Consider the following 16,884-nt stretch of genomic DNA (forward strand, 5'->3'; position numbering starts at 1 on the left):
ATGAAAACATATGGAAGCCGGCCGCAATTAATTTGATTGTATGAAAATATTTCAATGAAATTTTAAAAATTTAGTACTTGTTATCTTATTGAGAGTTTTTTAAATTATATTACTACTTGAACTTGACTGCTTTTGTATTGAATTCCTACCATTGCCATTGCTTCTACTCAAAACCCATTTAAGTTTGTGTAAGCTACCTATAGTTTGAACAACAATTTACTCATGAATTGTTGTTCATAATAGCAATTTGATTGAAAGTGCGGCTGCACTAATTTTCTAGATGAATTTTTTCCTACATGCTTGTTCCCGTATGACCCAAAATCCTGCTACATCAGTTGTATTAGAAATTAATCAACTGGGTTACAATTATGCATCCCCACCAATATTTAAGCAATTTACAGAAACATTTCTTGAGGAAAAAAACTCATATCGCTACTAGGCTTTTAATGAGGCTCATTTTTATGAATTTGGATGGCATTAGATATCTCTCCGAATATTGGTGGGAGTAGATCGCAGATCTCTGGGCTATACTACAAAGTGTATGTACGTTGACTCTCAATAAATACAAACGATTCTCTGATATGATTGAAAACATCAGTGCATGCATCATTTTAATGAGAAAGAATATTCTAAGAACGAAATTGAACGTGCAATCAGCAACTAAAATGAAGCCAGAAATGTACATGCATGAGGAATTTTTCCTAGAAGATTGATATTTCTTTGACTAGCAAACCATACAAGTCCAAAGCTAGCCAAACCATACCTGCAAGTCGGGGGTTTAAATGGAATACTTCTAAGCATAAAACATTGATTAAAACAGAATACACACATACATACCAGCAAATTCAAAATAGCAAAAGGAGTGCAAAAGTTCAAGTTTGTATACAACATTGCAACCATGGCATGTTTATAAAACAATGCCCTGTCTCATGAATCAATGCTGAATTAATATTGAAACAGAAAGTCCGGCTGGCGTTGTTTCCCTCTCCAATTTTGCCTACATAAGTGAAAATAAGAATAATAAATGAAAATCTGCTTTTACGGTTCTTATTAGATAGATAAAAGGGGGATCTTTCTTTGTTTCTCTGCTGCAATGTGTGGCTATCCCACTCTGTTTTGCCACCCAAGCTGAGTCTATGTTGATGTTGGGAAAATATGCTCTTTAAAAGCATATATGTTTATTTAATTGTAATAAACAGTTTTTCTGATTAATAAAATAAATGAGGTATTTTATTCAAATATCTTAATTGCATTAATATTTGTATTAAAGTCCATTTAATCATATTATATGTATTTATGTGATCACCATGTGGATTCACAGAAGACATAAATACAAGTTATCTTATGATTAAATAAATTTAGTTCGCAGTTGATAAATAAAGTGGGGCACTTTATTTAGGTATAGACTATAATAAATTCATTGAATGATTTGTCTTAATCATGTATGAATTTATTGATGTAGTGCGACTACATTGAACAGGATCACATATGAGATTTAATTAACTTTGTAATAACTGTCAGACTTATTAAATCTCATAGGCGTTGATTTTACTGTAATCTTAATCTTGAGTTAATTATGATTTCATGATTGTAATTGTTATTCCATTTGAGTTACCAATGGGCACGACACATACATGTGGTCAAGATTACCCGGTATCTTGGTGGGAGCAATTATGAGTATTGGAGTTATGGATTAACAATATAGAATTTGTACAACACATCTCTTGATGGGTTTTCGGCACTTGATCATAGAATTCTCTGGCCAGAGTGTGTCAACATATTTAGTATGTTGAAAATGATCATTAGAGAAAACCAGTAAGGATCAAGGAATAAGATGTTATTGAATTGATTGGACAGTTGAGATATCAATTTAATTAACGATGTGGTACAAAGGATTGTGCAGTAAAGAAATCAATGTGGCTTGGGACGAATTATTATTCGAGCATACAATTATGGAAGTCAGTTCCAATCTTTTAGTGGAGTAGATTTGGAATTAAATAATTGGGATAGTTTAATTACAGGCCTAATTATTGTAGCCACTATTGTATGTTCCCAAATGATCCCCGGGTTAGCTCGTTTAATTGATTGCACCACTGCTGGACTAATAAGCAAGATAACTAGCTATTTGGGTCAAAAGCCTAAATATATCATTTAGTGGGAGGCTCCATTTAATAAGCTTATGTGTAAGGGGCCTTATGTTATTTTACAAGGTGGGTCCCCTATTGAAAAAGAAAACAACGTGAGTTTTATTTAGGGCATTATTTGGAGCCTAGGGTTTTCACTAAATGGAGATATATAAGGCTTATTTTCTCTAAAGAAAATAGAGAAGCCACTGGATACAGATGAGAGAATAAGATTTTTCTCTCCATTGTTGAGAGAAAAATTTTCTCGTGCTAGTTGCTTTGGTAGTGATAAAGGCGCCCACACGTCAAGTGCAGATCGAATCTGAGTCATAACCTGGAAGATCATTGGTGACAGTTCGTGATCTAGCAAGCGTGGTGGTGACGGATCGTGATCTAACAGGAGTGGTGGTGGCGGATCGTGATCTAGGAGCCTAAATCATTTCAACGGAAAAAGCCAAATCGGATTTTCAAGGTACGATTTCTAGAATACCAATTCTTATATATTATATGAGAGCGATCTTCAAAAGGTTTAATAAAAATTTAAAAACCTAATTTTTCCCCAACAATTGGTATCAGAGCCATCTCATATTAATATATAAGAATTTCGTATGAAATCATTCTTGAAATTTATGTATTAGAGTGGCACAATTTATTCAGATATATATTAATTGTTTAATATATGAATAAAGCATGTTTTGGTTTGTCTTAATTCATGGTTAGATTTTCCGTTGTATTTTTTCTTTGGATCTGTAACAAGAGGGGTGGTTTTTTATCACCATGTTTCCCTCTTGATTTATTTTACTGTTATAGAATTTTTGTAAGCCAAAATTGGCCTAGGAAATTTGTAAATCAATCACGGATGGCAGATCAAAGCGACGGAGGCCGGAAATTCTGACAGCGGCAACAAACCAGGGCACGCTGCAGCAGCGCGCGCGGCCAGCAAGGCCAGCAGCGCGCGCTGCATGTGCTGCAGCTGGAACCAACGCTGCCAGCAGCACGCACGCGAGCGAGGCCAGCAGCAAGCGCGTGGAGGCTGGAAGCTTGCTGACGTTTGCGGCTGGCGGAGGGCGTCGTTTCGAGGCTTCCCGGCGTGGCGGTGATGGTCAAATCGGCGACGGAAATGCATGAACAGTCGCTGCCCTTTGTGCTGGTGGCGGCTGGGGAAGAAAGGAAAGAGAAAAAGATGGATTTAGGGTTTCAATGGTTTTTATCATTGAGGTCTCTATGGCTCCATAATTTTTTCTTTTGGGTAGACATGTTTAAATTTTTTGCATTTAAGTCCAAAAACAGTTTTGGGCTTTGTGAATCCTAGCTTTAGGTCCAATTTCAATTGGGCTTAATGGATTAAAAATGCATAGACAAAATTAAATATATTAAATTTATTTTTGGTCCAAAAGTTTTATTTTAATTAAAAATAAAAAAATAAAACTATTTATTTTATTTATTTCCTTTCAAAATTAAAATTGGACCAATTATAAATTTAAAAGCCCAATTTCCCCTAGTCCATTAACAAAGACAAACTTATGGAAGATGGACATTGACAAGAAGCCCAATGAAGATTAGGCTTAGGGTTAATGTATTTTTCATTATTAGGAAAGCCATGAATTAAGATTATTTAATTGTTTTTCTATATGTTATGTTTTGGATGATTACATGCCATGATAACATGTCATATAGAATAGGTAGTGTCACTCTATGCATAATGATACATGTCATTCATTAATAATGAATTTCATTATATTGTTTGAAATTTGCATATGCTTAATAATATTTGATATCATCTAGATAATATTATAGGAAGCATGCTATTAACAATATGTATGTTTTAAAAAGGAAAAATCAATTTTAAAATATTGAGTGGGAGAGGGAAAATTCAAGATAATTTTTCCCACGGGCTCCATTGTTAGTTCAATAATAAAATTATATATATACCTCGACTTCATGATACGGTGATGCTCCCTTCGGATGGTATATATATTAGATATTTTATTTGATGAACTTCTTCAAAGATAAAATTGAAATATTTTTCAATCGATTGTTCACCCCAACGGTGACTATTGATATGAAAAATACGTAGATTGAAACAATGGTTATATACTCAACTAAAGTTTGTTATTAACCTTCCCAACGAAGCTCTGTTAACAAATTTAGGCCCAAAGGGATAACGATAATTATTTATCATGTCTTTGCATGAAAGTAAATAATCTAATGGATAATTGGGTCTAGTAAGTGTAGACATGACTTCCCCAACGGATAGCTTGTCAAAGCGGTACTAGATTATCGTTACAATAAATTAAAATGCATTTATGGTTTTTTGCATTTTTGTCATTTATTGTGAATATTGTTTCAAAGTATTTATGCATGTTTATTTTGTTTTGTTTTTCAGAAAATGTCTTCCATCAACCCATTATTAATTATCCTTGTTAAAAATGAACTCACTGGCGAAAATTATTTAGATTGGAAACGCAATCTATTTAATATTCTCACTGCTAAGGGAAGCAAATATGTGTTGACCCAGCCTTGCCCTCCTGAACCATCGTTATACGATTATAGAAATCAGAGGGAGCCTTATGAGAAATGGTGCGAAGCTAACAAAATGGCTAAGCGCTATATATTGGCTTCGATTTCTGTGGAACTGCATAAGAAACATCGGAACATGGAAACAGCCACTGAAATAATGGCTAGTCTTCATCAGATGTTTGGGCAAAATACCCATTTTGCCAGAGAAGCAGCATTAAAACGTATCACAGATACTAAGATGGAAGAGGGCACAAAAGTTCGTGATCATGTCCTCAAAATGATGGACTATTTGAATGAGGTAGAGATTCATGGTGTTCAAATCAATGATAAATCAAAGATTAACATGGTGATTGAATCTTTACCTGATACATTCAAAGAGTTTAAGGTCAGTTATATCTTAAACAATAAAGATATGACCTTAATTGAATTAATGCACGAACTACATGCTATAAAAGAATTCTATCATAGCAGAAAACTTCCTGAAAAAGGATTCTCTTCAAGGCTTAAGTCGAAAGACAAGAATGAGCAAGCAAGAGTTGGGATCGGCAAACTGTCCACTAAAAGAAGTGGCAAGCCAAAAGGCGAGTGTTACAAATGTGGACAGAAGGGTCACTGGAAGAAAGATTGTCCTAAGATTATTAAAATCAGGTATAGGAAATCTTTAAGCTTCCTAATTAGTTCAGATTTCTATTGATTCATACAATAATGAATTCTGAGATAACTAATCTTATTTATAATTCATTTATTTGGTTTTCAGGAAACCAAGAGATTAAGTGAAGAAAGCTTCAAACAGCAGTTGAGGACATGCTAGTTTATATCAATTGAAAGACTAGATCAATTTTACAAGACTTTAGTTTTGATATTTGTCTTTATTTTTCCAATTATTAGAGGAATATTAATTTCGGTGACTTGTTTTAATAAACAGGAGTACACTGTTATTTTTTTATCCTCTGTTTATTATTTATTTTGGTTATTTATAAAGACAATTTATATCATATAAGTCCATTGATCTATTCAAAGTAAGATATAATGATAAAGAGTATATGCATTTATCTAAGAAAAGAAATGTTTCTTCAAACCAAAATTACCTCTGATATTTATGCTTAAGTCATATAAACTATAATAAGATTTTAAGAAAATGATTAATGATAGACTTGTTGGCCTATTAAGATTGATCATTGTAACTCTATAAATCTTATTTAGAAAAGTAATATGACAAGGATGCTCTGTTTGAGCTAAAAGCATAACATTGTATTTGATGATTTAGCGCATACAAATGTATACGGACTAATCAGTTTACATGTTATAAGAGGTTGTGAGTATTCTATCAAACTTGTTGATGAATATTCATTTTATTTATGTTTGTCTAAGTGCGTCATGATTCCATTGCTTTTGAAATTCAAAAGAGTACATGGATAAGACAGAAGCAATTAGACAGGAGCATAAAAGAACATCGATATGATCGAAACAAATAATATCTCTATTGAGAATTCAAGCACTATTTGGTTGTCAATAAACACTATAATACAATAGTGTAATTAAATGAAGAAACAAGATTCTTTTGGATAAGACAAGATATATACTAAGTGGTTTATCATTTACCTTTTTGATTCCAGATACTAGTATTTAAAACTACAAAGTTTATTGAACTTAGTTTCATCTATCTCGGTGTCTACTACTCCAAGAAATTATGAAAAAGTCACAAACATGGTTTGAGACACATTCGTATTTGGAGTTTACTAGTATTTCTACTAGAATCAGAGATAGACAAGATGGATTCGTGTTCAGAAGCTTGCATGTTTTAGGTATCTTAAAGGAATAAGGGAAAGTCTGAATTATAGTCCTCAAGATAGGAATGTATTTATAGAAATATTCTTTACTTTCTTTGAGGAAGACTATATAATGACTTATAACCTAAGAGTAAGGTAAAACTAGAGAAACAAAAGAGATCAGGTTGATGCTCAGCTTTCAACACCTGTTATAGAACAGGAAGAACAGCAACAACCAGCTGATCAGAACATGATTATCCTTGAACAATCATCACTTTTAGAACCTCGTCGTAGTGGGAGGGTAACTAGGTTACCTGCGAGATGCATGTTTTTGGGAGAAACCTATACGGCTATCTCAGATAAACATGTACAAGATCCTACTAGTTACAACGAAACTCTAATAGATAGAGATGTTGAATTTTGAAAAAGGCCATGAATCAAGAAATGGAATCTATGTATTCCAATAAAGTCTGGGAACTTGTAGAGGCACCAAATGGGGTAAAACCTATAGGGTGCAAGTGGATTTACAAGAGAAAAAGAGGAGTAGACGGAAGGGTGGAAACATTTAAAGCAAGATTAGTAGCCGAAGGGTTTACTCAGAAAGAAGGAATCGATCATGAGGAAACCTTTTTCTACGGTTGCTATGCTTAAATCCATCAAGATTCTGCTCTCCATTGCTGCAGTGCTAGATTATGAAATTTGGCAAATGGATGTCAAGACTGCCTTTCTTAACAGGCATCTTGAAGAAAACATCTACATGCAGCAACCAGATGGATTTATATAAAAAGGGCAAGAACACATGGTATGTAAGTTGTAGAGATCCATTTATGGATTGAAGCAAGCATCCCGGTCATGGAACATCAGATTTGATCAAGCGATTAAATCGCTTGGATTCATTCAGAACATTGATGAACCATGTGTGTACAAGAAAATTCAGGGAAAATTTGTAGCCTTCCTAGTTCTTTGTGTAGACAATATTCTCCTGATTGGAAACGATATAGGAGTATTGAGTACAATAAAGATTTGGTTAGCAAAATAATTTGATATAAAAGACCTGGAAGAGACAAGTTATATTCTTGGTATCAAGTTACTATGAGACCGGAAGAATAAAACTTTAGCCTTGTCTCAAGCGGTCTATATCGATAAGATATTGGCTAGATTTAGCATGGAAAATTCCAAGACTGGTTTATTACCATTCAGACATGGAATTACATTCTCTAAGGATCAATCACAGAACATCTGAAGAGATAGAGAGAATGAGACGAGTTCCCTATGCAAAAGCTGTGGGAAGTCTCATGTATGCCATGCTTTGCACTAGTCCAGACATCTGTTTTGCGGTATGGATGGTTAGTAGATATCAATCTAATCCTGGAGCTGAACACTGGACTGCAGTCAAGCATATAACGAAGTATCTGAAAAGAACTTAAAATTATATGCTTGTGTATTCTGGTGATGAACTTATTCTAGTGGGTTATACTAATTCTGATTTTTTGTCAGATAAGGATTTTAGAAAATCAACTTCCGGCTATGTGTTTACATTGGGAAGTGGAGCTATTAGTTGGATGAGTGTGAAATAATTTTGTATCACAGACTCAATAACTAAAGCTGAATATGTGGCTACATCTGAAGCTGCAAAAGAAGCTATATGGCTCTGCAAGTTCCTACGAAATCTTGAGGTGGTACCTGTTGTAACTGCACCCCTTAAACTATTTTGTGATAATGGTGGTGCGGTAGCTCAATCTAAGGAACCAAGGAATCACAAGAAACAAAACATATTGAAAGGAAGTATCATCTTATAAGGGAATAGTGTAGAAAGGTTATATGACAGTACCCCAAATGGCATTAGATGCTAAATGGCAGATCTTATTACAATGGCCATTAGTGGGAAACCTTTATAACCTGCACTTAGAGCCCTAGAGCATGTGCAATATGCCAGATATGCTTTGAGAGCTAGTGGGAGATTGTTGGGAAAATATGCTCTTTAAAAGCATATATGTTTATTTAATTGTAATAAACAGTTTTTCTGATTAATAAAATAAATGAGGTATTTTATTCAAATATCTTAATTGCATTAATATTTGTATTAAAGTCCATTTAATCATATTATATGTATTTATGTGATCACCATGTGGATTCACAGAAGACATAAATACAAGTTATCTTATGATTAAATAAATTTAGTTCGCAGTTGATAAATAAAGTGGGGCACTTTATTTAGGTATAGACTGTAATAAATTCATTGAATGATTTGTCTTAATCATGTATGAATTTATTGATGTAGTGCGACTACATTGAACAGGATCACATATGAGATTTAATTAACTTTGTAATAACTGTCAGACTTATTAAATCTCATAGGCGTTGATTTTACTGTAATCTTAATCTTGAGTTAATTATGATTTCATGATTGTAATTGTTATTCCATTTGAGTTACCAATGGGCACGACACATACATGTGGTCAAGATTACCCGGTATCTTGGTGGGAGCAATTATGAGTATTGGAGTTATGGATTAACAATATAGAATTTGTACAACACATCTCTTGATGGGTTTTCGGCACTTGATCATAGAATTCTCTGGCCAGAGTGTGTCAACATATTTAGTATGTTGAAAATGATCATTAGAGAAAACCAGTAAGGATCAAGGAATAAGATGTTATTGAATTGATTGGACAGTTGAGATATCAATTTAATTAACGATGTGGTACAAAGGATTGTGCAGTAAAGAAATCAATGTGGCTTGGGACGAATTATTATTCGAGCATACAATTATGGAAGTCAGTTCCAATCTTTTAGTGGAGTAGATTTGGAATTAAATAATTGGGATAGTTTAATTACAGGCCTAATTATTGTAGCCACTATTGTATGTTCCCAAATGATCCCCGGGTTAGCTCGTTTAATTGATTGCACCACTGCTGGACTAATAAGCAAGATAACTAGCTATTTGGGTCAAAAGCCTAAATATATCATTTAGTGGGAGGCTCCATTTAATAAGCTTATGTGTAAGGGGCCTTATGTTATTTTACAAGGTGGGTCCCCTATTGAAAAAGAAAACAACGTGATTTTTATTTAGGGCATTATTTGGAGCCTAGGGTTTTCACTAAATGGAGATATATAAGGCTTATTTTCTCTAAAGAAAATAGAGAAGCCACTTGATACAGATGAGAGAATAAGATTTTTCTCTCCATTGTTGAGAGAAAAATTTTCTCGTGCTAGTTGCTTTGGTAGTGATAAAGGCGCCCACACGTCAAGTGCAGATCGAATCTGAGTCATAACCTGGAAGATCATTGGTGACAGTTCGTGATCTAGCAAGCGTGGTGGTGACGGATCGTGATCTAACAGGAGTGGTGGTGGCGGATCGTGATCTAGGAGCCTAAATCATTTCAACGGAAAAAGCCAAATCGGATTTTCAAGGTACGATTTCTAGAATACCAATTCTTATATATTATATGAGAGCGATCTTCAAAAGGTTTAATAAAAATTTAAAAACCTAATTTTTCCCCAACAGTTGACACATAATTTTGACATTAGAAGCAATCTCAATTAATTTGGCACTTTTATGACCTCCTTGAAGGTTTTACGATAAACATAAATCTACTGAGAAAGTGGGAAAAAAAAGAAAATGCATATAAAAATGAGTTATCAGATAAGATTAAAACTCACCCAATTCAATCCATCAGATTCCGTAAGGATATAACTGGATGTCATACCGCCACTCCATATCCTCGAAAGTCCGTAGTCCTTGTCTCAACTGTGTCTGCGGCCAGTGTAAGTCCAATTTGCGCAAGCTCTTTATGCACCACAGCTCTTCTGGAAGCTTTCTCAAGTAAGCACATGGGTTGACAATTAAGCTTTCAAGTTTCGGCATTGCTCCAGCCCCCATCGTCCACTCATCTAGCCAATACATTGATTTCAGGTGCAAAACCTGAAGTTCGGGAAAGCTACTCAAGCCAACACAAGCAAGCTTTCTTCCTGAATACGAGTTCTGCTTCAGTTTCAGCACTCGAAGGCGTGGAAGATTTTCCAGAATTGGCATGGGATCCTCCTTTAGCTCAGTATTTGATAAGCTCAGTTGGATCAGATTTGGGGGAAATTGGTATTCAGACAGGACCATCCGTGAGGGCTTGCTCTCATTCACCAGCTTCAAGCATTCAAGTTTGTGGAGTTCGCAAAGGCTTTTGGAAACCCCAGATTGATAGTAACTCAAATCTCCAGATATCCGAAGAGTCTGAACACTAGGTAGTCTACCCAATATATCAGGAGTACAACTACTAGGGTTTAAAGCTGATATGAAAATGAGACTTTTCAGAGAGCTAGAATAATTTTTTGGAGGTGCGGGCAGAGTGATAGAACCAAAGTTTAGATGCATGAGTTTTTGCATCATCCAAATATCCTCTGGTGACTGATCTATGTAGCTAGATGGCATTTCTAGTGTTTCAAGGTTTAAAAGGGTGCATAGCAGTGAAGGAAGGCATTTGAGCGAAGGGATATTCAATTTCAAATACTTCAAAAGGAATGAATTTTCTAATCCGGGTGGATATTGGTCCAGGACTGCAGAACCCATGTTCAATACCCGAAGGTATTTGAACCTTTTAAAAAAATTCTCGCAATCTTTCGGATTAAGATGATCGCTTTCTGAACTGTGATTCAGAAAAGATTGGAGATACATGTCAGAATATTCTAAAGGAAAGAAGTCAATCAGATCTTTCAAAGTGAAGCACCGTTTAACATTTGCCGGTGGTTCCTCATCCACGTCATGCATCCAGACAAATCTCGTCTTCTCTGCCAACAATAACAATGGAGTATATACAAGACTTGGAACATAACACGCTTTAATTGTGCCTCCGGCTCTTCTCTTACTCACTTGAATAAAGCCGCGATGGATTAGTTCTTTCAAGTAATGTTCGGCAGTTTCTTCACCGTTGTATGGTATGAAACCTTCAGCTACCCACAACTGATATAATTGCCTCGTGGATATCTCAATACTTGGAGGGAAGGCACAAAAATAGATGCAGCAGACTTTCAAGTGAAAAGGTAACTCCATCACAGAAAAAATTTGTCTCCAAGCTGTCGGAATCGTTTCGCCTTGAAGATAATTTTCTAAGGGCATACTTCCATAGTGTAGGATGAAAAATTGCCAGGCTTCATGCTTTAATCTGATCAATGGTCCTCCAAAGAGCACCGAATCAAGCCGAATCTTCTCTCCGTTTTCCATTTCCAACAACGCAAGGAGGAGTGGATCAGTGACCGATATCAATACTCTGCTTCCATTCTGATCATCAGGAAGAAGTTCTTCAAGATCATCCCATATCTCATCGTCATCGAAGACATCATCAAGCACAATAAAGTACTTCTTGTTTGTTAGGTAATCTTGAAGAATAGATTTCTTCAATTGATAATCTTTACCGATAATTACTCTAACCCGAGATGGAGGCATCACAGACTTGATTATGTCATCCAATATCTTGCCAAAATCGTAGAGTATAGAAACCCTGACCCAAGCAAGACAGTCAAAATAGAACTTGACATGCTTATTGTTATAAGTATCAGCAGCAAAAGCAGTCTTATCGAAGCCACTGCTGTCGACAATTGCAACCACTGAAAGCCCAGATGGTCCCTCAATCAATAGATCAAAAAACTTCTCTCTGCCCCTTTCAAATTCACTGATATCGAGCCGAGGTTGTCCCTCACTCAATAGGCGAATGATTTTGTTACTTTGTTCACTGATATCAAAACCATCGTCGCCGGGTGGAAATTGTTGCATCCGATTACTAATATCAATGATTTTACTGTGGAGTCCAACAAGAAGAGCCATATTAGTACTGCTTTCACTTCTGTTTTCACTGTTTTGCTGCTGCATGACGTTGATGAAGAATGTGTCAATGGCTTCCTCAGAGTCACGGACAAAGTTATTGATGTCCTCCAGAATTTCAAAAATATCTGGTCTTTTAACGTCTTCATCGCTTTCTTCTAAGTCCAACAGTTGCGAAAAAGGCAAAGATATTTTGGAGTCATCGATATCTTCTCTAAGGAGTTGAATCAAATGCCGAGCCATGTCAGCTTCATAGTTTCCCAGAAGAGTAGTAGCAATAATTTCGGATTCCGTAAGAAGGTTTTGGAAAAGTGGAGTTAAATTTGTTGAATCTGGCAGTGTCAACGTGCCTTCTTCACCTGCTAACACCCTTTTCAACCTCTCACAAAACAGTCGGAGGTGGACGTCCAGCATATCTCCTCTCTGTAGCACCCAGAGGTATTGTTTTTTGCTCCAAGAAATATTAAAAGGATTGGTTCTATCTCAAAGTGGTTACTGGTGTAAAATTAAACGCCATGGGAGAATTTGAAAGGAAGATGCCAAGGAACTGGCGAAGTGGCTAAATTCCACAAATACGGCATTATTGCTCATTTTGAAAAGAAGAGGTATCCAATAGATATCCAACCTTTATCTTATTTAATTAGTACCACGACATGATTGATGGTGGTTAAATCAATTGTTTCTTTTTTAATTTAAAGAATTTTTCATTAAAAATATATTTTAATATCAAATTGCCTTCAATAGCGTAACTGCCGCAAGCCCAGTAACAGGATTAATTAAAATTTTTTTTGAATTTTTGGGCATGGAAAGAGTAGTATTAGACTTCAGAAAGCAAAGGTTGTTATGTTAAAGAATTGATATTGACATAATTTTATTTTGGTTTTCGGGGAAAAAAATATTTGTTGACAAGCAAGAAAATATTTTTGTATTTTACAATTTATTATACATATTTTATCATATTAAAGTAATTTTAATAATAAATAGACACATAATATTACAATAAATAAAGTAAAGTTTAAATTATTTTGAATATTATAAAAAATAATTTTAATATTATTAATAGGAAGACATTTTGTTAATTTTAAAATCTTTTTAACCTAAAGGTTTATTTAAAATCTTTATTATAAATACAAATATAAAATTAAATATCATAATTTAAAATTTTTAATATTATTTTAAGTATTAAAAATATTGTAATGTTATTAGTCTACTACATAGATTTTATTATTTATATTATATTTGTATTGATTAAAATTTTTTAAAGTCAATTTTTTAGTCAATATATTCCAGAGGTATTATAGTTAAAGAAAAGATTTTGGTGTTATTTTTTGAAAATTTTAAGGTTTAAATGATTTTTTTTTTAATTTTAAGGATGTGGGTATTATTTTTCCGACAATTTATTTTACTTTTGGGGAATCCGATGAGAAATATCATGAGAGAAGGTTAATTTTACATTCTTTACCTTTATGAAAAAAGTGGAAACCAAGAACTATTCAATTTTGTATTTTTTGTTTGTAATTCAAAAAATCCATCCACCAAACAAGCTTATCTTGATTTTCCCACTTTATTCATTTTCGATCCTTTAATCCATCTAGCATCTGCAGCCCCCGCTATTTTCACAAATCTCCAGCCCACTGCTACACTATCAAACAAGTTGATGGAAATTGAACAATTGCTTTTTGAAGTGGACCTATTAAGTTATGTTCATTACTAGTCATTGTCTATTCTTTCCATGAGCCACTTATTTTGAGCATTACCGATCTTATCTGGACTACCCCAATTATTGATGTAACTCCAATGGTTGCATCTACAGTTGAATGTAAGATAGTGTTGGCTCTTCTTTGAGAATATAGAGTGATCTTTCTTTGTTTCCCCGTTGCGACGTGCTAGCATAAATTTCTTTACCTTACAGTTTTTATAGTCTTGCTGTTAATGAATTCGCGTAGGCATTATTGATCTAATCTCAGTGAAGTAATTGTGGGTGAAAAATAAAAGAAGGATAAGAGAACGCAGCTCAAGTGCTGAATTGGCTATCAAAGAAGAGTGTCAAATTTCATCACATTGATGCACAACTCACTCGAGGCAAATTTCATCTATAAATAAAAGATCCCTTACTATTCTCTTAACCCTCAGTTTTGAGATAGAAATTTCCCGAACTCCAACCCCACATCCACAGACAAGTTGATTGAAACAATTGCTCTTGTAATTAAGAGGATGAGTTAGGGTTCAGTTCTTATCATTGTCTGTTATTTCTTTGAATCATTATCTTAATTAATTACATCAATTGTTTCTTTTTTTAATTTAAAGAATTTTTCTTTAAAAAAATATTTTAATATCAAAATGCGTTAAATGGTATTACTGCCGCAATCCCAGTAACAGGATTAATTAAAAATTTTAGAATTTTTGGGCATGGAAAGAGCAGTATTAAACATTAGAAAGCTAAGGTTGTTCTGTCAAAGAATTGATATTGGCATAATTTTATTAAACAAGTTGATGGAAATTGAACAATTGCTTTTTGAAGTGGACCCATTGAGTTATGTTCATTACTGGTCATTGTCTATTCTTTCTAAGAGCCACTTGTTTTGAGCTTTAGCGATCCTCTCTGGACTACTACAATTATTGATGTAACTCCAATGGTTGCAGCGTATTAGTATAAATTTCTTTACCTTACAGTTCATACAGTCTTCCTGTTAATGAATTCACTGAGGCATTATTGATCCAATCTCAGTGAAGTAATTGTGGGTGAAAAAAAAAATAAAGGATAAGACAACGTAGCTGAAGTGCTGAATTGACTATTAAAGAAGAGCGTCACCTGATCACAATCACATTGATGCACAACTCACTCAGATCATTACAACGTCCTTTTCGCTAATTAATTATGATTATATACATTTTCATATGGCAAGTGGCATTGTAGATCTAAACTACGTTGCTATTTCATTACGTTAATTAAGTGATTGTCCTGATTGTCATCAGCGCTTTTTGCATGGAAAGAGTAATATTAAACATTAGAAAGCTAAGGTTGTTCTGTCAAAGAATTGATATTGGCATAATTTTATTTTTGCTTTCGAGTAAAAAAAAATAAAATTGTTGACAAGCAAGATACTGTTTTTATATTTTACAGTCAGTTATACATATTTTATCATATTAAAGTAATTTTAATAATAAATGGAAACATAACATTACAATAAATCAATTAAAGTTTAAATTATTTTGAATATTATAAAAAATAATTTTAATATTATTAATAGGAAGATATTTTGTTTATTGTAAAATCTTTTTAACCCAAAGGTTTATTTAAAATCGTTATAATAAATAAAAATATAAAAACAAAATAAATATCATAATTTAAAATTTTAATATTATTTTAAATATTAAAAATACTTTAATGCTATTAGTCTACTACACAGGTTATATTACTTATATTATATTTGTATAAATTAAAACTTTTAAAGTTAAATTTTTAATTATTATATTGAAAAGGTATTATGGTTAAAAAAAGTTTTGGCATTTCTTTTTGAAAATTTGAGGGTCTGCATGACAATTTGTCCAAATCCTAGAGGTATAGGTGCCTTTTTTTTTCGATAATTCATTTTACTTTTGAGGGAATCCGATGAGAAATAAGATAAGAGAAATGTCAATTTAACGTTCTCTAGGGAAAACCAAGAACTATTCAATTTTGTATTTTTTGTTTGTAAAACGAAAAACTGTTTGCCAAAAAAGGTACCAAACATATCCTTAATGTCTCACATGATTTCTTATTAAGTCCATACTTGATATATTTATACATTTGAGGTATTTTAGTTATAAAAGAAGTTGGTCCTCCCTCTGTTTATAAAAGGTAACTTTATTTCGAGATTACCACTAAAGTCTTACAAAGAATTAGTGTAATGTTAAGAGAGAGTAACACAGTTTTCCATTACCATTTTGAAAATAGAAAGATATGGATGTGTGTATAGTGATTGAGCAGGGTTGTGTCCACAGAGATCGGTAATTATTTAAATCATTTTGAAACGTAAAACGTAAAATGGGGGAATTGTTGACAATAATAAAAATCAAATTAAAATAACAAGAATGCAAATTAAAGTTGTAATTCAAATTGGAGAAAGCTCTGGTTGAATGAATTAACTCAGCTTGATTCGACTACTGATCATTGATTCAAATATAGATTATTATTATTACTTATGAATAGACCGGTTATAGCTACTGAGACCCTCTAATAGCCAATCTCTCCTTAACTAGTCGATAACCAAGGTACGACCGTTGGTTATTTCCCTAATCAATAGACAACCCTAGATACGATCATAGGATTTTAATCAATTGACAGCCTGAAAAACCAGAGAGACCCAAATCCTAATCAACACATATGATGATTCATTTAAATTAGATTGTTTATTATCACAACACAACTCTCTGCTATGTTATTTGTCACAAACATTAAATTCTTCATACGATGAATCCTTTAATTGACAATAGATTAAATTGATAATTAAATAGTGGCCAATTACCTAATTAACAAACATAATCATGAAAATAATTCAGAGAATAAACAAATACCCAAAAAGTAATAAAACAATTAAAGCACAAGAAAGATCTCACAGTAGTGATGAATCAAAGCTTCATTATCCTTCAACTAGAAAAATAGGTTTAGTTCTTCATA

At 33.5% G+C, this 16,884-nt stretch overlaps 1 protein-coding gene across 12 annotated transcripts in view; it reads right to left on the bottom strand.

Annotated features, from left to right (window-relative positions):
• Positions 1-12,663, bottom strand: part of LOC127902639 (probable disease resistance protein RF9) — a 91,613-nt gene extending 78,950 nt beyond the window's left edge. For 9 of the 12 annotated variants that reach the window (XR_008055072.1, XR_008055070.1, XR_008055067.1 and 6 more), the window contains exon 1: positions 10,076-12,663. Coding sequence is in view for 5 of the 12 variants with exons in the window: in XM_052442339.1 (XP_052298299.1) it covers positions 10,089-12,638 (2,550 nt within the window). In the remaining 7 variants the exon portion in view is untranslated. Of the gene's footprint in view, positions 1-627; positions 1,135-10,075 lie in introns of those variants that run through there. The other 3 variants (XR_008055068.1, XM_052442336.1, XM_052442337.1) reach the window with 3 other exon arrangements.
• Positions 12,664-16,884: the final 4,221 nt, after the last annotated feature.

Source organism: Citrus sinensis, chromosome 5, assembly GCF_022201045.2.
Source record: "Citrus sinensis cultivar Valencia sweet orange chromosome 5, DVS_A1.0, whole genome shotgun sequence".
Lineage (NCBI taxonomy): Eukaryota > Viridiplantae > Streptophyta > Magnoliopsida > Sapindales > Rutaceae > Citrus > Citrus sinensis.